General features: G+C 42.9%; 1 protein-coding gene across 6 annotated transcripts in view; it reads right to left on the minus strand.

Annotated features, from left to right (window-relative positions):
• RNASEH2A (ribonuclease H2 subunit A) overlaps nt 1–26,772 on the minus strand; it is a 66,640-nt gene that overhangs the window by 26,519 nt on the left and 13,349 nt on the right. For 5 of the 6 annotated variants that reach the window (XM_085886077.1, XM_085886080.1, XM_085886076.1 and 2 more), the window contains exons 5-6: nt 13,853–13,990; nt 7,013–7,100 (exon numbers count right to left, since the gene is read on the minus strand). In XM_085886077.1, coding sequence (XP_085742203.1) covers nt 7,013–7,100; nt 13,853–13,990 — 226 coding nt within the window. Of the gene's footprint in view, nt 1–433; nt 610–7,012; nt 7,101–13,852; nt 13,991–26,772 lie in introns of those variants that run through there. The other variant, XM_085886081.1, reaches the window with a different exon arrangement.

Consider the following 26,772-nt stretch of genomic DNA (forward strand, 5'->3'; position numbering starts at 1 on the left):
CAAGTCATCGATAAAGCATTGATCACAGTTTATACACAAGGAACACCCCCCAAAAAAATACATGAGAGAGAGGAGAAGAAGATGATAAGAAGAGAGAAAGCAACACAGGCTCCACACATACCGCCAGAGACTGAGTAACAGCCCCTTGTGTTTGCATGTGCGTGCCAAGCGAGACAGAGACAGACACAGAGGGAGGGAGAGAGACAGAGACAGAAAGAGAGAGAGAGAGACAGACAGAGAGGGGGGGGAGAGACACACACACACAGAGGGAGGGAGAGAGACGGACAGAGAGAGAGAGAGAGGAGAGGAGAGGAGAGGAGAGGAGAGGAGAGGAGAGGAGAGGAGAGGAGAGGAGAGAGAGAGACTTTTATTACAAAAAAATGTATAAAGGGTAAAAATTCAATACAACAAAGCAAAGGATTATATACAAGAGTGGAAAAAAGAAGAGAAGAAACCAATTCAATTTTCAAGTCATCAATAAAGCATTGATCACAGTTTATACATAAGGAACACCTCCCCAAAAAAATACATGAGAGAGAGGAGAAGATGATAAGAAGAGAGAAAGCAACACAGGCTCCACACATACCGCCAGAGACTGAGCAACAGCCACTTGCGTTTGCATGTGCGTGCCGAGAGAAAGAGGAAGAGGAAGAGGAAGAGGAAGAGAGAGAGAGGAAGAGAGAGGGAGGAAGAGAGAGGGAGAGGGAGAGGGAGAGGGAGGGGGAGAGGGAGAGGGAGAGGGAGAGGGAGAGGGAGAGGGAGAGGGAGAGGGAGAGGGAGAGAGAGAGAGAGAGACTTTTATTACAAAAAATGTATAAAGGGTAAAAATTCAATACAACAAAGCAAAGGATTATATACAAGAGTGGAAAAAAAGAAGAGAAGAAACCAATTCAATTTTCAAGTCATCGATAAAGCATTGATCACAGTTTATACACAAGGAACACCCCCCAAAAAAATACATGAGAGAGAGGAGAAGAAGATGATAAGAAGAGAGAAAGCAACACAGGCTCCACACATACCGCCAGAGACTGAGCAACAGCCCCTTGCGTTTGTATGTGCGTGCCAAGCGAGACAGAGACAGAGACAGACACAGAGGGAGGGAGAGAGACAGAGACAGAAAGAGAGAGAGACGGACGGAGAGAGGGGGGGGAGAGACACACACACAGAGGGAGGGAGAGAGACAGAGGGAGACGGACAGAGAGAGAGGGAGAGGAGAGGAGAGGAGAGGAGAGAGAGGAGAGAGAGGAGAGGGGAGGGGAGAGGAGAGAGGGGAGAGGAGAGGGGAGAGGAGAGGAGAGGAGAGAGAGAGAGAGAGACTTTTATTACAAAAAATGTATAAAGGGTAAAAATTCAATACAACAAAGCAAAGGATTATATACAAGAGTGGAAAAAAGAAGAGAAGAAACCAATTCAATTTTCAAGTCATCAATAAAGCATTGATCACAGTTTATACATAAGGAACACCCCCCCAAAAAATACATGAGAGAGAGGAGAAGAAGATGATAAGAAGAGAGAAAGCAACACAGGCTCCACACATACCGCCAGAGACTGAGCAACAGCCACTTGCGTTTGCATGTGCGTGCCGAGAGAGAGTGAGAGCGAGAGCGAGAGAGATCTACTTTCATATTGACTGTTCATTCTCAGATATACGTTAATCCATAAACCTTGTGAGGGCTCTGCATTGAAAATGCTGTCTTTTTCCACCTCTGTTCATTTGTGAGCAGGATCTTTCAAAAAGTTACGGACAGATTCAGATGAAATTTCATCGACAGGTTGGGTACGCGACAAGAACAAGCAAATTAGATTTTGGTTCAGGTCCGAATCCAGATCCAGCCTTTCAGTAGGACACAACACGTAAACTGTTCAGCCTTGTGGAGGTATGCGCTCTACCAAGTACCACTAATTTCGTGTATGGTTTTGGTGAAAAAAATTTGACACTAAAATGCAAATATTGGAAAGTATGGGGAAGGAAGGAGTTTTGTATATTGTAAAGTCATTAGGGGTGCCATTGGGTGGTTCCTTAAAGTGCCAATGATTAAATTACTTGCTTTTCTTAATGTTTCATTCATTGTACATTTTATATAAAGAAATTAATGTTTCTTTAGTTCCTCTTTGTGTTTGACATTCTCCATCGCTCATTTGTGTTTCAGAGACATACAGGCCATGATCTGTTTTTCATCACAGGTAGGCCAAATGGAAATTGAAGAAATACTTCAAGTTTCATTCAAATTTTATCAGGAGTTTTGTTTATAGAAAAAAATTACCCTGCGCCCGTGAAGTGAAAAGTAGGGTGAAGCGATCAGTCGCGTACGTATGTCGTACATATCTCTATTTTGTTAAGAGCTTACATCGAAAACCGTTCAGCGGAGGAAATTGAAACTTTACCACATGTTACATGACCATGTGATGTAGTAGTCACTCTTTTGAGGTAAACATCGGCCAATTTTCGAAAATCCTCAATTTTTATCCAATTGACTTGAAATTTGAAAAGGATTTTCATAAAAATAACCAACATGTGTCACATGGTCTGACAGCCATATTGGATCTAAGGGAAAATCTTTGTAGGAGAAACCACTTAACCAATCAATGCAAAATTCAACTAATCAATCAACTACCCATGGGAAATATGGTTTGATAAAGATGATGTAATCAGTCAAATGATCTGGCAGCTGTATTGGATCAAAGAAGAAAAAAACACCTTAAAAAGAAGAGTTGGCTCGTACCAAGTCCTCAAGACTGCATAGGGTATTTATTCTGTGAATACCATCTAGTTTTTACATGTTAATGAGTTTTGGTAATCCCATTATTTTGCATTTGCTGCTCTACTTCATATGCTAAAAACCAAGATGGTAACGCATCTCCAGGAGATGGGGATAGGCTAAGCATCTGCCTGGGGGGATGGCCAGATGGAGGCCCCTGGAGTACCGGCAGAAAGTGGACGCAGCGACACGCTGCTCTGGCGCATGCTCCCATACCTCACCCAACCAGACCCCCTTCATAGGGGGTGCATCTAGATGGGAAGCACAACTCCATGAGACCTTACTGTCCTGATGCATCGTACCAAACATGGTCCATAAACGGTTGGGTAGTTTGGCAGATGTTTCAGTCAAATGTTAACGTACGTACAGAAAGCCGGACACCAGGACCCACTCTCACCTTATTTTGGAGAAATAACCGAACAAATTAAGAAGAAGAATAAAAAAAATTTAAATTGTCTCTTCTAAAACCATATTACTCAACCTCCATCTCACCTGCCCCTCACTCTCCTCTTCACTGCATTGCACATTCCCATTGGAGAGTACTCCTTTGCATCAAGATTTTTGGGAAGGGATGTGAATGCAGAAGAGATGGGCCAAATGGCCTTTTCCTTTGCTTAATTAATAATGCATGTTTTTATTTTATTTTATGCATCAGTGATACAAGCCTGGTGTTGGCGTAATATCTTAAGGTCCCAAGTTCAGCCCCTGTTGTGCCGTTAAAATAACATATGGTGGGTTCATTCAGCCTCTGTCATCCTTCCGAGGTCGGTCCGAGGTCGAGCTTGCTGGGACGATTGAGCCTTTTGAGTATCCTGTGTCGGAGTGGCGACTCGTCCAGTATTGTGCCCAATACTCTCCATCTCTTCTGGATCTGATTTTGACAAATTTCCCTGACAATATCTGCTGCTCTTCCTTCGCTCCAATTGGTTCTTCTGACCACGTCCTTATTAAAGTGGACATCTCTCTGGCTGTTATCAGAGAACCACCTCACCGCCGTCGAGTCTGGCATTTCACTCAAGCCGACTGGCAGGGTCTCCGAGCAGCCATCAAACTTACAGACTGGTCTCCTATCACTACTTTCTCAAACATCAACTCATCCTGGGAATTCTTTCAAAGAAACTTGCTCTCCCTCATGCACAGATTTATCCCCTCTCGTGTTCAGTTGTCTTACCCTTCCTCCCGCCCTTGGTTTACTGAAGCTTGTGGCGAGGCAGTTGTCCTGAAACAACTTGCCTTTGCCTCATGGAAAGCAAACCCAACTGAGGGCAATCTCAGTTCTTTCCACAAAGCTCGGAACAAGTGTGTAGCTACCCTCAGGAGAGCCAGAAAACAACATCTTTCTCATCTCAAGTCTGAACTCTCAAACCTCTCTCCCTCCTCAAAATCCTGGTGGCGTTTAATCAAATCTGTTTCTGGTGTATGTTCCCCCTCCATCCCCTCCCTTACCTCAAATGGCCGCACTGCTGATTCCACACGTGATAAAGCTGAATGTCTAAACTCGGTGTTTGCAGCTAAATCTTGTGTCCCAAACCCATCACTATCTCTACCCACTTTACCCAGTCGCACCCAACTGTCCCTGGACTCTGTATCCTTTTCTCCTGACAAGGTGGAGAGCTTGCTTTCAAACCTCGAGTCAGATTCTGCAACCGGTCCAGACGGCATCAGCCCACGTGTCCTCAAAGCCTGCTCTTCTGCTCTTGCTCACCCTCTCTCTGTTCTATTCACCCTCTCATTTTCCCAAGGTCATCTGCCATCTGCTTGGAAATCTGCTAACATCACTGCCCTGCATAAGGTGCAAAAACAGATCCCTGTAACTATAGACCAATCAGCCTTCTCCCAATCATCAGCAAGGTTATGGAATCCATCATCGCTTCAGACATGAAATCCTTCCTCTTCTCCAATGGCTTGATTTCCAATCATCAATTTGGTTTCAGACCAGGTCACTCTACCCTAGATATGCTGCTACTGCTCTCCCATCAATGGATGGAGGTCCTCAATGCCAGACAGGAAATCCGAGCCGTATCCCTGGACATATCACGTGCTTTTGACACAGTCTGGCACCCTGCCCTACTCACCAAACTCTCTTCCCATGGTATTCAAGGCCATCTCCACTCATGGCTCGCAGACTTCCTCTCCTGTCGCAGTCAACGTGTGGCCCTAAATGGAGTTCTTTCATCCCCTCTTCCTGTGCAGGCTGGAGTTCCTCAAGGTAGCGTTCTGGGCCCTGTTCTTTTTCTGGTTTTCATCAATGATCTCTCGGACTCTCTGGAAAATCCTCTATTTCTCTTTGCCGATGACTCAACCCTCTGCCGTACCATCTGTCATCCCTCAGACCGGCAAGCAGCAGCTTCTTCGCTCACTGCAGATCTGGATAAAATCACAAACTGGTCCAACACGTGGAACATGTCTTTCAATCCAGACAAATCTCACACTCTCACTATGTCTCTTCGAAAGGACCGTTTACAAAACCCCCCATCCACTTTCTCAACAATCCTCTGGAAGAAGTCTTTTCTTTCAAGCTTCTGGGTCTCACTATCTGCCATGACCTTTCCTGGGAAAGTCACATTTCCAACCTTGCCTCAAAAGCCAGTCGCCGACTGGGAATCCTCCGTCGTGCAAAGTCCTTCCTCGGCCCTCTTGAGCTCCTGACCACTTACAAAGCTTTTGTCCGTAGCCTGATGGAGTACTGCTCTCCCCTCTGGGCTGGTGCTCCTGCCTCCCACCTTTCTCGACTTCACGCTGTCGAAACCAGGGCTTTTAAGATCATTGGCATCTCCCGCAATGAAGCTGAGTCTTTGGGCCTCTCACTCAATCACCGCAGGTTGGTCGGTGGTCTTTCTGTCTTCTACCGACTCCTCTCCAGCCTTGCCCCCCTGCTCTCTCTGCGATTTGTCCCAACCACATTTCCACAGGGCGCTCAAGGTCCGCCAACAACCCCCTTCTGGTAAAACTACCAAAATCACGAATCACTGCTCATCTTCACTCTTTCATTCCTCTTTTTTCCCGCCTTTGGAATAAACTTCCTCACTCTATTCTTTCCCATTCTTCCCTTCAGGCTTTCAAAACAGCTGTTCACCACCACCTCTTATCTTCCCCCATCCAAATCCTCGATCTTTTCTACCCCCGATAATCCACCCAAGCCCACTTCCTTCAATTCTCCTGCTTTCCTTCCTGAAAGTCCCTTTAATGTCCATCTTCCCTCGCCATGTTCCCCGTCCCATCCCCATCCCTCTCCCTTCCACAGTTCACCTGTGTCTGTTCCCCAATGTTTTGTCCCTTCCACTCCCGCCCCTCTTGTCTCATGCCTCCTTGCTGTGAGTTGTGTGTTAGCTCTCATACGAGCCTTAGCCCATGAAACTGCTTCGGCAGCACCGACACTGTACAGAGTATGGTCCCAAGGGATGGATGGATGGATAGGAAAAACGAGCCATTCAAGTATCCTTCGTCGGAGTGGCGATTGGTCCAGGACTGCCACTGAGCCAATGGAAACACTGCCTCGGCAGCCCGATGCACCTGAAGATGTGGAAGGAGTGGTTCTTCTTCTTCTTTTTCATCATCGGTGGTGGGGAAGGGTTTAATCACGAATAACCAATACTTTTGAGGCAATAAAAGATGGAAATCCACAAACTGCCAGAAGTATGGTGGGTTTGCCATCAACTGCACTGAAATGTGGGTCAAGTAAAAATTTTTTAATTTAAATCCTTTCTTTACCTGAACATTTTCAGAGATGTCTCCGAAACCGTTACTTAACAAAGGGTATCTTAACTGCCACTGAGGGTAAAGACTTAACAAATATGCAGGCTAGTTCAACACTTTTAGTGTGTGACATTTTTGAAGCAGAAGTATTTTGGGAGATTTATATGAAAATAAGGGCTTGCAGGATAGCTTATAGGAGGTATGTACACTCAGCTCTGAACTGTGTCACCTGGGTTTGAATATCGACCCAGCTATAAACTGCATTCCTGGTGTTTTATGCAGGACGAGGCATGAAGATGTGTGCAGTCTCCCTTGGCGGGATGTTAACCCACACAGAGTGATACCTTGTGTCAACATTGGTTGGTGGTAAATATACCACGGCGTCCTTTATGGCGAGTTAGCACTGTCACACTGAACAAACTACAAATTCCTGGCCGTCAAACATCAGGCTGAGTCTGCTGGTTCGTGAAACACTGGTTAAGAAGGTAACCACACAAGTTGGGAATATTTTGGGGCCATGAAATAAGGACCGGAGTAATCGTATGCCCAAAACATACCATTGGGATATCCAGATCCATAGTCTGCATCGGGATTCTCAAATGCCTCGACAAATTTCCAGGATTTGAGCATGGAATCTCTGGTTACCTGCAGGATGGGGAATGGAACAAAATTCATATCATAATCACCCTTTGACATCCTGTGTTGCAGAATAAATCTTAATCTCAGGTAATAAATCAGGTTGGCCTGTTTCCTGTGTTCCATCTGAACACGTTGCCCATGTTGAAAGGAACCCAGGTTCAAATTGCATAAAACATACAAGTTTGGTCATTGCCTACGAATATCCTTTCGATTGATGTTAAAGCCACTTTATGTCTCGGAATGTCTTTGTCCTGCATGTGATAGACGTACACGCTTCTCCATGAGCCATTGATCAATGTAAAAAATAAAAATAAATTAAAACGTCAATGTCGCCGTGTTCTGAGAAAAGTATGAAGGCGGCCATTTAATCAGCAATACCTCCGGTTTTATTTGACATTTTCTCAACTAAACCAAAACAACTTTGACACAGACATTACACTCGGTCATCTTTCCATTGAATTCACCAAAATCATAAACGTCCACAACACAGACTATAGTTTTGCATTACACATCTCGGTAAAAGGAAATTAATTTTCTTCCTTTCATTCTCGTACGTGGACTTTCTTCTCTTTCTCAGGTAAATCATAGCCCTCTGTTTTTAACGCATGGTGCTTTTTCAACACCTTTTGCTCCACCACACATGCTTGTACAATGCGTTTTGCATTGTTTGATCACGTGCCAGACTACCAAGTGTTGGGGCTGGCAGGGTGGCCGAGAGTGGAGATCGGCAACCTGCGGCTTTTAAGGAGCTTGGGTGCAGTTACCGATCCTGATCGATCAAACTTTCTTTTTACTCTATCAATTTTCAGAAAAATCTGAGTGTTGTGAAAGGATAAAATAATACTTGAGAACTTTGGCAACGATAAACTAGAAAATGCATCTGATTACCAACGAATTCTGTGAGCACGATTTACACATTGTACTTCGTGCATCGTCTGCTACGCTGTTATTTCGGCCATCTTGTCAGCAATAGTACAGCCTCAACCTGTTGCACAATGTTAACCTCCAGACTCAGTTTAGAATTTGAACCCCCCCCCTTTTAAAAAGCTAGCAGAGTCCTGATCCTCACTGGGCAGGTAAGAAAGAATCCCAATAATGAACGACTTGTATCTAAACAACAATCGAGATGTTGTTTTGATGAAGTTTGATAGCTCCCCCTTCAAGAGAGGGTGTGCGTGTGATGTCACCACATTTGCGATCCACCATTTTGAAATACAAGCAAGCAAAGTGAAACTGCATGTGGACAGCTTACACGCAACAAAATGAAGATTTTGATATGGAGGCTTGGCTTTGAGTTATGTACTCCTTCGCAAGAGAACGAATGCCTCATTCAAGAGGCATTCGGGAAGAGACTCACAGTAAAGTAGTCCAAGAAATGGGAAATTTGTCTTATTTCTCAATATCTGATTTGGTAAATGAGGTAAGATGTCCAACTATAAACTGATTGGTGTTTCACAGGGAGGGTGTTGCATCACAGGTTGCACCAATGGTCGGATGGATGGCATAAACTGGGCATTCTGTCTGCCGACATTAGTCAGTGGATGTTAAAGATCTCATGGTGTCATTAGCGAAGAGGAGGTGAGCTAAACCCGAAGCAGGTACCCTAAACAAATTCCAAATTCCTGCCCAGACTTAGTCAAGCGTTCGGCCTGGCCAGCCAGCTCATCAAAAACTTGGGCCAAAAACTTCTGTAAGTCAATTCAACAAGAACATGGGAATAATTGGAGCCGTTAAAGAAGAATATATCATGCCAGGTGTTAAAGTTAAATTGTATAATTATTTATAAAGATATTCACTTCATAATACTTTACAAAGAACAAATCCTGCCACCTCCAGTTGAACACATTCCTGCCACCTTCCCCACTTGACTTCACATGGTGGGAATAAGTTGAAGACTGGAGACTTCAATAAAAGAAGGCATTGCTTCAGGGTAAATCTCTATATAATGGAGGAAAAGTATGTTGTATGTTTCATCTCCTCCTCCAAGAAGATTTGGCCAAAGAAGCTCAAACTTTCATGGATTAATGAGGACACCCTGAAGTTCTGCCCATACAAGTTTTGTGGAATTCCATCAAGTTTACATTTCCAACCTGGCTTCCTAAGCCAGTCGCCGACTGGGAATCCGCCATTGTGCAAAGTCCTTCCTCAGCCCACCTGAGCTCCTGACTATGTATAAAGCTTTCGTCCGCATCCTGATGGAGTACTGCTCTCCCTTATGGGCTGGTGCTCCCACCTCTCACCTTTCTCACCTTCAAGCTGTGGAAAGCTGTGGGCTCTCATTCTCTCACCACAGGCAGGTTGGTGGTCTTTCTGTCTTCTACCGTCTCGCCCACCCTGCTGTGTCTGCGATTTGTCCCCACCATATTTCCGCAGGTAGTGGGGCAACTTAGCTAAATATAGCACAACAATTGTGCATTTTGTGAGGAAAGCACAAAATTTGGCACACGAGTAGCCTATCATATTATGAACAGATTTGGATATTGGGCCATCTCAAATTCAGCCACTGATGGCTGTGGCAGCCATTTTTCAAAATGGCCACCAGTGGTTACCGTTATGACACATATCTGCTTTACTGGAGAGGATTGCAGGTTGATAGTGAAAGTTTATTTTCTAATAAAGGTCCAATAATGGTCAAAGAAAGTAACAATTTGATTTGGTTGAGAAAAAAAGTTAAAGTGGACTAATTAGTTTTATTAAGACACAGATTCCAAAGCATGGAAAAGGAGTGTGTAGACGCGTGGTCGGAGCAGCAGCTATACTTGAAAACTGGCAGAACTTCCTCCGAGTGGACACCAACAAGACCGAGCTGTTCAAGTTCCTATCAGAAGCTATCTTCAGGTGGTTTGACCAGGATGACAAGCAGCTGGTTATCACTGATGGAGAGGCAGTCCTAAGCAAGCCACCGCTGCTAGACCTGGCCTTACTCGCCCCATGCAGCCACAAAAAAGCTGACAGTCGAATGTTGTTGCATGCATCCCATGCAGCCAACCATGGTCACCACAAGTTACTGATCAAGACAGTTGACACCGATGTTGTGGTCTTGGCTGTCAGTGGCCCAGGGACTGCAACCAGAAGATGAACTGTGGCTAGCATTTGGCACTGGGAAGAGTTTTCGGTACCTGGCAGCCCACGAAATAGCAGCTGGCCTAGGACCAGAGAAGGGACAGGCACTCTCAATGTTTCACGCTCTGACTGGGTGTGACACTGTATCTAGCTTTGCTGGACATGGTAAGAAGACTGCTTGGACAATCTGGACCGTTCTGCCAGAACTTACAGACGCACTGCTGAAGCTATCCTCTGCACCAAGTGGCAAACCAGACGATGTCATGCACACCATCGAGATGTTCGTCATATTGCTCTATGACAGAACCAGCATGTGCAACGACATTGACAAGGCCCGGAAGAAACTCTTCGCGAAGAAGAACAACGTGCAGCTGATCCCGCCAACCAAGGCAGCTCTGGAGGAGCATGTGAAGAGGGCGGCCTACCAAGGAGGCCATGTGTGGGGTCAAACACTGCTACCAACACCAGAGCTGCCTCCTCCATCCAGCTGGGGCTGGGTCAAGAATGACGAGGGGGTGTACGAGCCACACTGGACGAAGCTACCCAAAGCAGCCCACACCTGCTATGAGCTAGTATCGTGCAAGTGCAAGAAGAGCTGTCTGAAGCGTTGCAAGTGCAAAAAAGCCGCACTTGAATGCACAGCTTTGTGTGCGTATGAGGGAGAGTGCTCACAAAATTGAAAGAATATTAACAGAGCAGACTGTGTCACTGATTCAGAACATTTAAATCAGACATCTCTCGATCAATTTCTATGAGTGAGATGTCGGTATTCACATGAGTGAGATGTCGGTATTCATATGAATGAGACGCAGCCCATGATTCGTTTGCCACCATGCTCAACAACCACTGACTTTACATAAGCGATGTTGGTATTCATATCAGACGCAGCCCGTGATTCGTTTGCCACCATTCTCAACAACCAATTTCTATGAGTGAGATAGTCGTCCGGTACAACAAATAATTAGCAGCCATCTTGCAAAATGGCGGCTATCTTTAAACTTGAGGTGGCTGCAGGTTATGTTTTTCTTAATTCAGCTTTTAATAAATGTTCAAACCAATGTTAGAGTGAAATTATAGTAACCGCTAGCGGCCATTTTGGAGAATGGCTGCCACAGCCATCAGCGGCTGAATTTGAGATGGCCCAATATCCAAATCTGTTCATAATATGATAGGCTACTAGTGTGCCAAATTTGGCGCTTTCCTCACAAAATGCACAATTGTTATGCTAAGTTGCCCTTCTGGTAAAACCACCAAAATCACCAATCACTGCTCACCTTCACTCTTTCATTCCTCTTTTTTCCCCACTTTTGGAATAAACTCCCACACTCTCTTCAATCCCATTCTTCCGTCCAGGCCTTCAAAACAGTTGTACACCACCACCTCTTATCTCCCCCCCCATCCAAAACCACGATCTTTTCTACCCGTTAAGCCACCCCAAACCCACCTCCTTCAAATTCCCTGCTTTCCTTCCTGAAAATCCCTGTAATGTCCATCTTGTATACCCCATGTTCCCCGCCCCATCCCTCTCCCTCTCCCTCCACAGATCTCCTAATGTCTCTGTTCCCCACCGTTTTGTCCTTCCTCTCCCACCCCTCTTAGCTCATGCCCCCTTGCTGTCCGTTGTGCGTTAGCTCTCATGTGTACAAAGCCTTGACAATGTATACAAAAAAAACCAACAACGTTCCTGCCCTTCTTGACATTTTCTTCCTTTGGTGGGAGGTGGGAGCAGGGCAAGTGTAATTGGATTTTCCGAGCTACATAACCATGATGTATTATATATGCACATAAGCAGTACACATATTTTTGCTTCATATACGCAACCTGGGTTATTGTACCCCACCCCTCCGACAACGTCAGAGACGGGGGACATTAAAATGAGCTCCGTCCGACCGAACAATCATCTATCCATGTACTTTTGTGTCCGTGATATTTGAAAACCCAATGAACAAATATCTATTCCTCACGACATCATCTCAACTTGATTGGATCAGGCTGTGAATGGCAGAATTCTGTTGCCATGACAACCACATCTGTAACTTGGCTTGTATCTGTGATATTCCAAAAAACAAACAAACAAAAAAAAACATTCAAGATTTTGCTTTCATATTTAGTGGGGCAGATAACAGCAATTTTTGAGAGGAATCGTGCAAATGATGATACAAGCATCAAATTTGGCACATTTGTTCTCCAAGGGATTCTAATCAAATCTGCCTGATTGGCCATTTGAAAATCCAAATTTTGAAAAATAAAAAAATAAAAAAACTTCAAAAAAGATCACGAATCAATGTTGGATGCTGGCTGAGATTGGTGAATGTTTCAGAAACATCATCAAAGACGTTCCAAGTCTGCCATGCAGTTTTCTTCCCTTTACCGCAGAGGGCAGACACGACGTCACATCCAGTGAACACATGGAAGTATGGGATCCCTCGAGCTTTCTCAGGCCCTATTGCAGAAACTACCTCATGGACTGGAATCCATCACGCCTTGGCTCCTTGGCCAAAGGCAATCCACATGTTCTCAAGATCTAGTTCCTGTAAAGATGGCAGTAAAAATATTGCTATGACTAGTACGTCCGTGTCATTAGCCTTAATGATAATGGACTTGCTACCATTCGTCGTTGCATCCCTGGCGTGTACAAATATTCGAGTGTCAGCTTCTTCATGACAACATGGAGACACAGCATCCAGTGACTTCCTTGTGTTGCTAATGGCATCTTCTCCTTTTGTGACAATGACTGTGCTTCACACATCTTTTTCGCAAGGAAGTGAAACAGCTCAGTCTTGTTGCTGTCATCTCAAAGAAAGCTTCTCCAGTTACTTGGGGTCTTACTGGTTCCTGTCACTCTTCTTCTGATTCCTTGCCTCGGACTTCAGACTTGACTTCTTGTACACATCAAACACTACGTCCACCCTCTCATACCTGGCACCATAGGATTCCACCTTTGGGATGACGTCTTCTTTAGCAGTCATAAAATATCTTTGAAAAGCATGGAGGTAGGGCATTGATAAGTGCTGAGCCATCAATGATGACTGCATCTCCCCTTGGTTCTCTGTCTGGGATGTTCACTTGCGCTTCAAGTATGTTTTTTTTATTTTAAAATTTTTCAAAATTTGGATTTTCAAATGGCCAATCGGGCAGATTTGATCAGAAATCCCTGCAGAACAGAAATGCCAAATTTGATGCTTGTATCATAATTTGCACGATTTTCTACTATCTACAACACTAATTACACAGATCTATTCTTCATACCACCCAAAAGGTGGGGGACCTGGAGTATCATCAGCTCCTTGTTTTTATTTTTTGGAGCCAGAGGCAGCAGTTTGTCTGTTACCAATACACCACCCAACTAAAGGGATGTATCAGAACATGTTGCACGTTTGGAACAAGACTGCCCATAGGACAGATACTCTGCTGATCCTCATAATACAATAATAACTGCAATAATCTTTATTATTATAGTTGTTACTTTTCCACTATGTTCAGTTAATAACTTTAACGCTTCACATTTACAATACACAGATTAGCAAACTTATTATTACAAGAAAAAAAAAAAATCTAAAAGGATGACAATTACGGTAAAATAAATACTGATCTTGGCACATGATTACGGTATCACAATACTATAGATGAGCAAACTTACTCTTATGAATTAAAAACAAAAAAAGGGCAACGATTATGGAAAAAGAACGACTGACCTTGGCACAGATGCTCGCGGCACTGACAATGGGGAAAAGAGCATCTGCTTTGGCCCTCACGGCGATTTCTATCCCTGGGAACACTGCTCTCAGCCGTTCTTCGTACCGCTGAGCCACTCCCACTGTGTCCACATACACCTGGATAACCAAACATGTGTTAGTTCTGCAATGGTACCACTCAACGACCTTATCCAAGTTGATGTTGTCTTAATACACAGATATAGCAATGGACTGAGATAACCTGGCATTGGGTAGGGTGCAGTTAAACAGTGATCTGCAAAGATCAATGGGGAAATTCCATACTTGAGAGGAGACCAAATGTTTTCCTCTCAGATTTCCACATAAATGGTTAAATCGATAATGTGACCGTCTGATTTGGCATTCCTTTTGTAACCCAACTTTACGATCAATCAAGGACTCACGTGTGCAGGTTTTGAAAATGAACCCAAGCCGAACAATGTTCAAAGACAGAGGATGTCGGTGCAACCAGGTAATACACATAATTCATCTACACAAATACCTTACCACTTCACAAGTACCTGCTCAAAATCCCAATGTACACAATCCTCCACCAGATTAGTCTTAAAAGATACATGTGCATTGCTGCTAAATGAGGCCCACCATCAACCCCCTTCTGGCAAAACTCCTAAAATCCAGAATCACTGCTCACCTCCACTCATTAGTTCCTCGATTTTTTTAAACCGTGTAATCGACTTCCACATTCTCTTCAATTTCATTCTTACCCCCAGATCTCCAAAACAGTCTCACATCACAATCTCAGAATATCCCCAATCCAAAACCATGAGTTTCTCTACCCCTGTTCATCCACCCCCCTCCTTCCCAAGCCAACCTCTTTCCAAATTTCCAGTTGTTCCCTTCTATATTCATCTTGTCCAACCCCTTGTATTCTCCCCTACCCCTAGTTCTTCCTCACATCCCTTATTTGTCCAAGTCTCCCTCTATTTTGTCCTTCAACCCTGCTGTTGCTGTCCCCCCCTCTTTCTTCTATTTCTTTTGTTCTGTTCAATGTCCTAGATCTGCCACGAGCATTGCACAGAAAAGATCAATTCTTTTTCTATCTATTTATATATACTAGTGCGGGCCCGTAGGTGCGTGCCAGTATGTACAGCTTCGTTCCTTTGCTCTCGTAAACGACGACTGGATTGGGGCATTGTTTCAATTAGATCGGACCAACCGTATCATAAATGGCCATAACTTGGGAAACATACTCAGGTCCCCAGCCTCGATTGTGACATCATATAAAATGAAGAAGAAAAATTGTGATGCCCCCTCTCTCTCGCCTCCCCTCTCTTGCCCCTCTCTCTCTCTCCCCTCTCGTCCTCCTCTCTCGCCCCCCCTCTCCCGTCCCCCTCCTCTCTTGAATTGTGACGCCCCCTCTATCGCCCCTCCTCTCTCGCCCCTCTCTCTGTAAATGTATTCAAAAATGTCTACCAAGCACAACAATAAATTCAAACCTTGGGGTAAAACAACTTTCAAACCCTTGGGAAACAGCTCTTTCCCTTGGGAAAATTCAAACCTTGGGATTAATTCATAATTTGAACAATTAATTCAAACCTTGGGAAACACTTGGGAAACATGTTGAAATAGATGAAGAACGATATCAAACCTTGAAAAGGCACATACTCAGGTCCCCAGCATCGATTGTGACGTCATACCAAACAAATAAGAAGAATTGTGATGTCAATCGTGCCAAAAAAAACAATAAATAAATAAAGATTAATTGTGACATCATTCGTGACGTCATAGCACGGTGTCTTGTCACTGATTGACAGATAAATGGCCGTAACTTGGAAACCGCTTGTCCGATTAATATCAAACCCTAAAAAGGCACAAAATCAGGTCGCCAGCGCCGATTGTGACGTCATACCAAACGAAGAAGAAGAATTGTGACGTCAATCGTGCAAATAAATAAATAAACATTAATTGTGATGTCATTCATGACGTCATAGCACCGTGTCCTGTCATTGGTCATTATTGGTTGACAGATAATATATAGGTCGTTACTGGTTGACAGACATTAGTCATTGTATCACGTTATTCTTTTTATTACTGCCAATTATTGTGCTATTATTATTAATATGCTGTTATCATTATTCTGAGATATCTTTGGGGAAAAATGGCATGATAAGGTGGAACGACACTTCAGCTGCGATATATATATATACCTTTCCAACACTGAAAAAAGCAATAAAATGGCCGTGACTTGGGAACCGCTCGTCCGATTGATATCAAACCTTGAAAAGGCACATCCGCGGGTCCCTGGCAATATTCCTGGCAAGTTTCAATCAGATCGGACCGGTGGTTGTCGAGAAACGGCAGTCGCAGACAGACAGACACACATACAGACACACACACAGAGATTGCTGGAATTATAGATACTAGTACGTGCCCGTAAAAAAAAAAAAAAATTCAAACCGCGAGCAACAAACAACAACCAAACAGGCAGTTTCTTCGCTCTCGCGTGCCCGTACGTGTGTGGCCCGGAAGTTCGCATATTATTCGCAATTTAGTTTTAATACCCAATTATTCAATTAGCGCCAACGTATTTTACCTTTTCGCAATGTTGTGGCAAGGAAAAACAAAAAGAGAAGAGAGAGAGAAAAAAATTACTTCCTGGTTCAGAGCATACCAGCACTCTGATGTTACCGAAATTTATGCACGGTCTAATATGAAAACGATCATAACTTGGGGCATTGTGTTTATCTATAAATGCGCATAAGAAATCGAGAAATTATTAGAATACACGAAGTCATCATTTTCCGGAAGCCCGTACGTTGTAAACCGTAATGGGGAACGCGGCTGAGCTTCCCTTCCCCATCGGCCACGCCCACGGAACAACGTGTCTTGTCATTGCTTTGGTAAATAAATGGCCATAACTTGAGAAGCACTTGTCCGATTTATATCGCACCTTGAAAAGGCACATCCTCAGGGCCCCAGCAATATATCTGGCAAGTTTCAATTAGATCGGACCAGTGGTTGTCGAGAAACAGCGGTCACACACACACACACACACACACACACACGCACACACACACACACACACACACACACACACACACACACACACACACACACACACACACACACACACACACACACACACACACACCTGGAATTATAGATAGATATACAGTCAATCCCTGCTTTATCGCGGTTCACCTATCGCTCCCCCGGTTCATCGCGGGTTTTCCCTTGGAACGTAATTATTTTTTTCTGCGGATTCCCCCGGTACATCGCGGTAATAATATATAAAAAATAAATTATTTAAGCAATAAATTATAACGCGCGGTGCTCGACCAGTCACACAACGCACGAGACAAAGTTTCGCTTGTGAACTTCGAATATTTTCTACGTTTTTTCTCCAAGCCCCCCGATGCCGCCCAAACACCCTGCACCTTCAAAGGCTTCTGGCAAGGAACTGAAGCGCCAGAGGAAGGTCCTGACGCTCCAGGAGAAGGTTAAGGTGCTCGATATGTTTCGGGAAGGAAAAAGGTTTGCCGCCGTTGGACGAGCACTGCTCATACCCAGCACCTCAAAACTGACCAGACCAGACAAGTCGATCTCCAGCACCTCAAACCCAATCACTGCCAAACCGACCAGACCAGACGAGTCGATTTTTGGGGGAGGCGTCTATTCATCGCGGATTTTCACTTAGCGCGGGGAGGTTTGGAACGTAACCCCCGCGAGGAATGGGGGATTACTGTATATATATATATATATATATATATATATATATATATATATATATATATATATATATATATATACTAGATATCCCTTATTGTTGGGTTTTGTGTGTGTGTGTGTGTGTGTGTGTGTGTGTGTGTGTGTGTGTGTGTGTGTGTGTGTGTGTGTGTGTGTGTGTGTGTGTCTGCAACGCGAGGCTCCACAGCACGAACCAGCGAACCGATTTCGATGAAACTTTGTCAACATGTGCAGTATTTGTTGGGAATGTGCGCGTTTGAATTTCGTTGCCCAGCAACCACCTGTTGCTGTGCAGCAGCCGAAAAACCGCGTACAGTATTTTCAATACTTGTCCTTCAGTTTTGAATGTCGAGAAGCGAGACTTCAGAAAGAAACACTTCGAGATCTTTAGAAAATTTTACTCGAGCCGATTTTTGATTGAGGTTTTATTTTTCAGATGGTAGTCCTTCAAAAATCAGGTGTCAATTCAGTCATTTTTTATGAGGGGCTTAGGAAAGTGGGTGGAGCTTAAGGAAAGTGGACGTGGTTGATGAAAAGTGGGAGTGGTGTAGGAAAGTGGGCGTGGCTTATGAAAAATATTGTGTGGCTCAGGAGGTGTGGTCAAACAAGAGCATTGAGAGAAGTTTATCAGGTTTTCCATGTGTGTGTGTGTGTGTGTGTGTGTGTGTGTGTGTGTGTGTGTGTGTGTGTGTGTGTGTGTGTGTGTCTGCAACGCGAGGCTCCACAGCACAAACCAGCAAACCGATAATTTATTTATTTACCGAAAATGATTCCACCACCCACACACCACCTCCAATTATTTATTTATTTACCATTTCGGATTCTCCGCCAGACACACCACCTCCAATTATTTATTTATTTACCGTAAACGATTCCCCACCCACAACACCTCCAATTCTTTATTTATTGACCGAAAACGATTCCACGACCCACAGACCACCTTTAATTATCTATTTATTTACCGTAAACGATTCCACGACCCACACACCACCTTATTTATTTACCGCACATGATTCCACAACCCACACACCACCTTTAATTATTTATTTACCAAAAACGATTCCCAACCCACACACCACCTTATTTATTAACCGTAAACGATTCCACGACCCACATACCACCTTATTTATTTATTTACCGTAAACGATTCCATGACCCACACACCACCTTTAATTATTTATTAATTTACCGAAAACGATTCCACAATCCACACACAACCTTTAATTATTTATTTATCGCAAACGATTCCACGATCCACACACCACCTTTAATTATTTCTTTATCGAAAACAATTCCACGATCCACACACCACCTCCAATTATTAATGATTTAAAGTGGGCGTGGCTTATGAAAAATATTGTGCGGTTCAGGAGGTGTGGTCAAACCAGAGCATTGAGAGAAGTTTATCGGGTTTTCCGTGTGTGTGTGTGTGTGTGTGTGTGTGTGTGTGTGTGTGTGTGTGTGTGTGTGTGTGTGTGTGTGTGTGTGTGTGTGTGTGTGTGTGTGTGTGTGTGTGTGTCTGCAACGCGAGGCTCCACAGCACAAACCAGCAAACTGATTACTTTTCAAATAGTAGTCCTTCAAAAATAGGGTGTCTATTTCCCGTCATTTTTTATGAGGAGTGCCAGTTGGCAAAATACGCAATAGGAAAAATCTTGCCAGGAAGGGGAACAATTGTATGTGAACCAATACATCTTGGCAATGAATCTTCGTCGGTGGATCGGTCAGAATGAAGAGCATCGTATCCAGCGCTTCGATCCTAGCGAATCCCTCGTCGCCTACCGGCTTGTTACTTACGAAATCTAAAGATTTCGTAAGTACATTGATGCCTTCCGTTTCTGTTTGTTTGTTTGTTACTTACGAAATCTAAAGATTTCGTAAGTATATTGATGACTTCCGTTTGTTTGTTTGTTTGTTTGTAGGCACGATAACTCGAGAACGGAAGAAGCTACCAATGTCAAATTACACCACGTGATTCAGGAGGGTGATGGCAAGTGCTGATTAGATTTTGGTCAAAATTGGTCAAAGGTCAAGGTCACAGTGAGGTCAAACATAATTCCGTAAATTCATGTGGAGAAATGGAGATTTTTGCTTCGCTCGACGTTACGAGTTCGTTTTAACTTCGATTTTAATTTTGTCTTCGGTTTTTGCGATCGCTTGGGATTCCTAAAACTCGGTTGTCGAAATTCTGGTAAAAATCGGATGTTTGGGAGACGTTTTAAGATTGTATAAAAAAATATTTCACTCGACGCGTCACGGGTCGTCCCATGATGCAGTGCGCTCGAGCAGACGCGTTGTTGAGTTACGTGAAGGTATAATTGCGTGGAGGAATGGAGATCTTTGCTTCGGTCGATGTTATGATTTTTTGATGGTTTGATACAGAATCATTGTAGAAACTTCTGGTTTGCGTCGCTACCTTCTCTCGAGAGACAGCTTTTATAAGACAAGGTCAGAGGTCAAGTTGACGATTTCGTAAGTACCAGTCTATGACTGCTTGTTTGTTTGTTTGTAGGCACGATAACTCGAGAACGGAAGAAGCTCCCAATGTCAAATTACACCACGTGATTCAGGAGGGTGATGGCTCGTGCTGATTAGATTTTGGTCAAAATCGGTCAAAGGTCAAGGTCACAGTGAGGTCAAACATAATTCCGTAAATTCATGTGGAGAAATGGAGTATTTTTGCTTCGCTCGACGTTACGAGTTCGTTTTAACTTCGACTTTAATTTTGTCTTCGGTTTTTGCGATCGCTTAGGACGCTTAAAACTCGGTTGTCAAAATTCTGGTAAAAATCGGATGTTTTGGAGACGTTTTAAGATTGTATAAAAAATATTTTACTTGACGCGTCACGGGTCATCACGTGAGGCAGTGCACTCGAGCAGACGCATCGTTGAGTCACGTAAAGGTTTTCCGTGTGCGCGCTGACGGTGTTTTCGATAAAGATGGTGTTTAAAAAAGTCATTTTTTATCCCAATAAAGGTTATCATCGCATGCCTGACTCGCTGAGCCGTCGGATTATGTAAAGATTGTTGGTGGATGGCCGAATATTACGGTTTTGTGACTGATAAAATAATATAAAATAATTGCGTGGACAAATGGAGATTTTTGCTTCGGTCGACGTTACGATTTTTGATGATTTGGTACAGAATCATCGTAGAAACTTCTGGTTTGCGTCGCTACCTTCTCTCGAGACAGTTTTTATTAGACAAGGTCAGAGGTCAAGTTGACGATTTCGTAAGTACCAGTCTATGACTGCTTGTTTATTTATTTACCGAAAACGATTCCACGACCCACACACCGCCTCCAATTATTTATTTCTTCACCGTAAACGATTCCACGACCCACACACCACCTTATTTATTTACCGTAAACGATTCCACAACCCACACAACACCTTTAATTATTTATTTACCGAAAACGATTCCCCACCCATACACCACCTTATTTATTTATTTACCGTAAACAATTCCACGATCCACACACCACCTTTAATTATATACCATAAACAATTCCATGACCCACACTCCGCCTCCAATTATTTATTTATTTTCCGTAAACGATTCCACGATCCACACACCACCTTCAATTATTTATTTATCGAAAACGATTCCACGACCCACACACCACCTCCAATTATTTATTATTTAAAGTGGGAGTGGCGTAGGAAAGTGGGCGTGGCTTATGAAAAATATTGTGTGGCCCAGGAGGTGTGGTTAAACAAGAGCATTGAGAGAAGTTTATCGGGTTTTCCGACTGTGTGTGTGTGTGTGTGTGTCTGCAATGCGAGGCTCCACAGCACAAACCAGCAAACCGATTATTTTTCAAATGGTAGTCCTTCAAAAATAGGGTGTCTATTTACCGTCATTTTTATGAGGAGTGCCAGTTGGCAAAATACGCAATAGGAAAAATCTTGCCAGGCAGAGGAACAATTGTATGTGAACCAATAAGTCTTGGCAACGAATCTTCGTCGGTGGATCGGTCAGAATGAAAAGCATCGTATCCAGCGCTTCGATCCTCGCGAATCCCTCGTCGCCTATCAGCTTGTGTACACACACACACACACACACACACACACACACACACACACACACACACACACACACACACACACACACACACACACACACACACACACACACACACACACACACACGTCGAAATTCGCTAATGCGTTACAAAAGCGTGATGGCCGGTCAGAAAAATCATATTCAAATAATTCTGCTCAATTCGTCACTTCTGGAATCATTTGATACCACATTTTTGAGTTTCACTCATTATAAACGCTTCCAGTCACTGGAAAACGAAGAAAATATAGAATGTTTGCCAAAAAAGTGGGGTTAACGTGCGTCAGGTTTGACCGAAATACGAGGGGACAAAATGCCGTTTTTCACATAATAGCAGATATATCACAGCCATTACGGGCTTCTTCATCGGAAAACAATGACGTGTTGTTTTGTGCAGTGCCACTAGGCACACGTCTATAGCGTCATCACTTCTGTTGTACCTCGTTCACGTGACCCGCAGACCACTTTCACGTGCGTAAGAAATTGACAGACCTGCATCATCAGTTTCGTCGGGCATAGTTTTGCACGATCGACCATCAATAGAGGCGATTCATGCAGATCGGTATACTACAATTACGATGTAATACAAATAATTGATATCTTTATTGCAATGCAGCTAAATAGTAAAGCTTATCATCATTTATGCTCCCCCGTGAAACTTTGACGGACACATATTACGCACGTGAACCGAGGAAACATCGCTCCATACGAGCAATTCGTCGATCTTTCCGGCGAAACGTGTTGCAGCACAAAGGATTCTGAACATATTCTCTGGGGGAAAGGCGATTAATATTCCAATAGACGTATGCGAGTATGGCTTCTAGGGGTATGCAAATGCGTTCTACGCGGACGTCACAAAACTAGTGCATCGGAATCAACGTTTTTCAGAACAAGATATGTCAAAATCGGACAAACGATGAATTTCGTTGCCACGCACTTTATTACGGACATATCCTACGATATGTAACTACGTAGTGGGAATAGAATATTCGACACTGGGCAAAGGTATCCAAAAAAAGGAGGCAAAATTATAACGTACCGAATTCCATGAAGGCAATGTAACGCATAAGCAAATTTTGACTCGTATACATTTACACACATGTATATTTAATCACATCATAGAATTACCTTACAATTCTGTCCACTTAGTGACTCGATAAGCACATACGACCAACCGTTCCACATTTTAACCTCCGGTTTTGTGTGTAACCTTCATGTTATTTGAGCTTGAACAAGAGCATCACCTGGAAATCCAAAAGAGATGTTTCTTGGGACGATCTTTATGGCGGCAATGTCCGATACATGTCTTCAGTTGTCAATGGCTCAGAGTTCGTGGTCTGGGAATTTACACGAACCTTGTAGAATTTACCACGAGCCCACCAACCACGGGGTTATTGCTCCACACACGCAAGGTGGAAAGTGGGGTTAATAGTGGAGCGGCCAAGAGCCAAAAATTTAGCTTGACCCCTCCACACTTTAGAGTTTAGAACAAGGCAAATTAGGTATCATTGGATTCGTTAGGATGTCAACTTTGTGAAAAACGATGTTTTACAGTCAGATTTTAATTAAAACATGGCCATTTAACCCATAAAAATTTGAGAATTTTGAAATATCTTAATAATTGTTATTTTGGCACTTACAAAGACTGAAAACTTGGTAACATCCCATTAATTCCTTTCCGCCAAGTACACTCTCACAATATTTGGGGTTGAAACCCACTTTAATGATGTTTTGGACCCCCAAATACCCCAAAATTAGGGGTTTTACCCATTTTTTTTGCCATTTTTGAGTCCAAAGATTTGATGCAGTACCCCTCCCCCACATGAGAACAAAACAAATCTAGTCTCATTTGATTTGTATGGATGTCAACTCTATGAATATCGATGTTTGATTTGCATATTTTAATGCTAACATGGTTAATTAACCCCCTGTTTGCAAAAAATAAAAATCCATAATTTTTGGATTTCTCCTTAATTTCTCATTGTAACTGCACACTGTAGCTTAGACTCATACTTTGTCTTCAGTTATACAAAGAAACCCTTGCACAAAATGTGACACTCATTGTTACTTTATCACTTTCTAATTGTGTATGTGTATGTGTGTGTGTGTGTGTGACCTCAAACATTTTCCTTGCAGGTTCAAGAAAGTATGGAACCACCAGAAGAACCCCCTCAGAAGAGGAGAAGAACAAGTCTTTCCGAATGCTGCGTATTTTGCGAGACTTCATTATCTAAAACCCAAGCTGATAATCCAGTTGTCCAGAATCCTACAGTCGAAGTATTGAAATCCATTCTGAAAGCTGCCGAACTTCGTAAAGATGGTGTCTATGATCGGCTGTTTCCAGTGAAAAACGACATCCTAAAAGGAGATACTGTTATCAAATTCCACCAAAAGTGCAGAGCAAATTATACGAACAAGAGGAATATCCATATAGCCGAAAGAAACACTGGTACATGTGCTGACGGTGTCACTGACGATGGTGCAACAGGTAGTAGTCCAGGCAATCTGAGTGATATAGGGGGTCAACCTAGAACAAATTGCAACAGTTTCGCAATAAAGTTTTTTTGGTACATATACATGTTGTGAAAGACATACCAAAAGTATAGGTGAATAAATTTGGTGGAACAATATGTGGCAGCCATTTTAAAAATAGCCACCGTTGAAAATTTCAATATTTTTTATATTCTTATATTTGCTATTTTAGATCATTAAATGGCCATATATGATTAAATTTGTACTGCAGCCTATGAACTTGGGTTATTATCTTATAGTTAGCATAATAATATTTCATATTTGATCTTCCCTTCATTAGCATAAATCCAATATGGCCACCATTTTTTTCCAATTTTCATGATTTTGCTCATAATTTTGCAACCAAATCATATATAATCTTGCTTTTATCTCTATTTCTAGGTATTCATGGAAGGAGAATATATTTAGATCAATATTAATCCATTTCAGACCTTCCTTTCTGTACAGTTGGCCCATTTAGGGGGCGCTGAAGTATGGCAGTAATCGCGAGTGAAAACCAGCTTTTTGGACGACCGCTGTGAAGATATGTGAAAAATTGTAGTAAAACACCAAATTAGCCACAAATTAGCACAGTTTGAGAAGAGGCTTAGTGAATTTTGATATAGTAACAAGCGTGTGAAAATCCAAAATGGACGCCACGCAGATCAATTATTGTTATAACTTTGTAAATATTTGTCGCAACAACATAAATGAGGTGTCCTGTATGTTTTCAGACATAAGGAACCTCATGGAACCATTGTTTACTTGATAAAATTTATGTAAACCAACGTCCAACAACCATCTCACATTTTTTTTTACTTCACTTATTATTTACTTAATAATGAGTGCAAGAAGACTACTGAATTCATGGAGTGCTGAAGTCTGATCCAACCACGTGGAGCAAAGCGGGTAATAGTTAAGAATACTTAAGGTACTATTTTGTATTTTCAGCATTTTACTGTTGTTATAATTAAGAGCTGTTAAGATCCTAAATCTTAAGATCTACTTGCACAATATGCATAATATTATGCTATGCTTACTTGTATTGCAGGATGGCGAGCACATGTGTATTTTGCAAGGAGTCAGTGACAGATGAAAAGCCCATTGTGACATTGGGAGCAAAAGGGTGTTAAAGTATTCTCAGAGCAAGCAAAAGTCATCAAAGTGACATTACAGTAAACCCTGGAGACATTGTCCACATTAAATGCAGAAGAGAATATATGAACCCCCATGTGATCAGTGCATACAAAAGAAAACAAGCTGGCAGTCTACCTCGTAAAGATGATCCAAAATTTGACCTTAGATCAACTGAGACACCCTTCGACGACAAGACTGACTGTTTATTTTGCGGTTGTTCGGATCCATATGATGGTCGCAAACAAGAATGGAAGCTCATTCCAGTCAGGTCGATGGATTTTTCGGCCAAAGTTCTTACAGCATGTGACAGCTTCACTAATGACTGGGTGGATACGGTTCGTGCCCGTATGCTGTATGCAATAGACTTACCAGCAGCAGATGCAGTCTATCACCAACTGTGCAGTGTCAACTTTAGAACAGGAAAACACGTTCCTCAAATCTTTGTGCCAAAGTATGGTCCACGAGCATCGAAATACACTCGAATGAGCGGTCGACCCAAGGATGTGATCAGAAATGAAGTTTTTCTGAAAGTAGCTGACTATTTGGAGCAAATCGATGATGAACAGATAACTGTCAACGACCTGGTTGAGAAAATGAAAGAATACACAGAACCAGAAGAATGCGAATGCGACCCATACAGCTCCAAATACATGAAAAGCAAGATAAAGCAACACTTTGGTGATAAGATTGTCTTCACAGAGATAAATGGAAAACCCAATGTAGTCACATTTGTAAGCACTGCTGCACGGATCCTACAGGACTTCCATTACCAACAGAAACACCGTGTGTTGGATGAAACAATCCACATCATTGAGACCGCAGCAAAGCTAATTAAACACGATATCAAGGATGTGAAGTAGTCCAATGATACCTATCCTACTTATAGCGAAATATCATCTGCCGAGGAGGGGATGGATTACCTTCCTAAGTCTTTACAAACTTTTCTCAGCACATTGTTCGTTGGGCAGCACAATGAACCCAAGCTGGCATCAATCGGGCAGGCTATAATGCAAGCCACGCGTCCACGTCTGCTATTAGTACCCCTTCAGGTTGGTCTCGGCGTCCAGTTGAATCATCATTTCCAGTCCAAATTTTTGATTGATACGCTCCATCGACATGGATTTTGCCTTTCCTATTCCGAAGTAAAGAAGTGTGAAAGGAGTGCAGCAATGATGCAGGGAACAGATATACAAAACTGCACTCCGGAGCATTTCCTTCAGTATGCAGCAGATAATGTTGATCACAACATCAGAACCATTGACGGTAAAAACACATTCCATGGCATGGGCATTATTGCAGGAATTACACGAAAAACGACCACCACCAAACCAGTCAGAAGGATCAATGTAACCAACGAAGACATCAAAGCTGTTGGTGGTATCAACATAGAGCACTTTACCTACAACAGAAATATGGAATCAATGCACTACAAACACCTTACAAATCCAGACTTGGAGAAACCGTATGCAAAGCTTGATCTACTGT

Source organism: Eptatretus burgeri, chromosome 6 (assembly GCF_056783735.1).
Source record: "Eptatretus burgeri isolate ZD-2024b chromosome 6, Ebu_testis_v1, whole genome shotgun sequence".
NCBI lineage: Eukaryota > Metazoa > Chordata > Myxini > Myxiniformes > Myxinidae > Eptatretus > Eptatretus burgeri.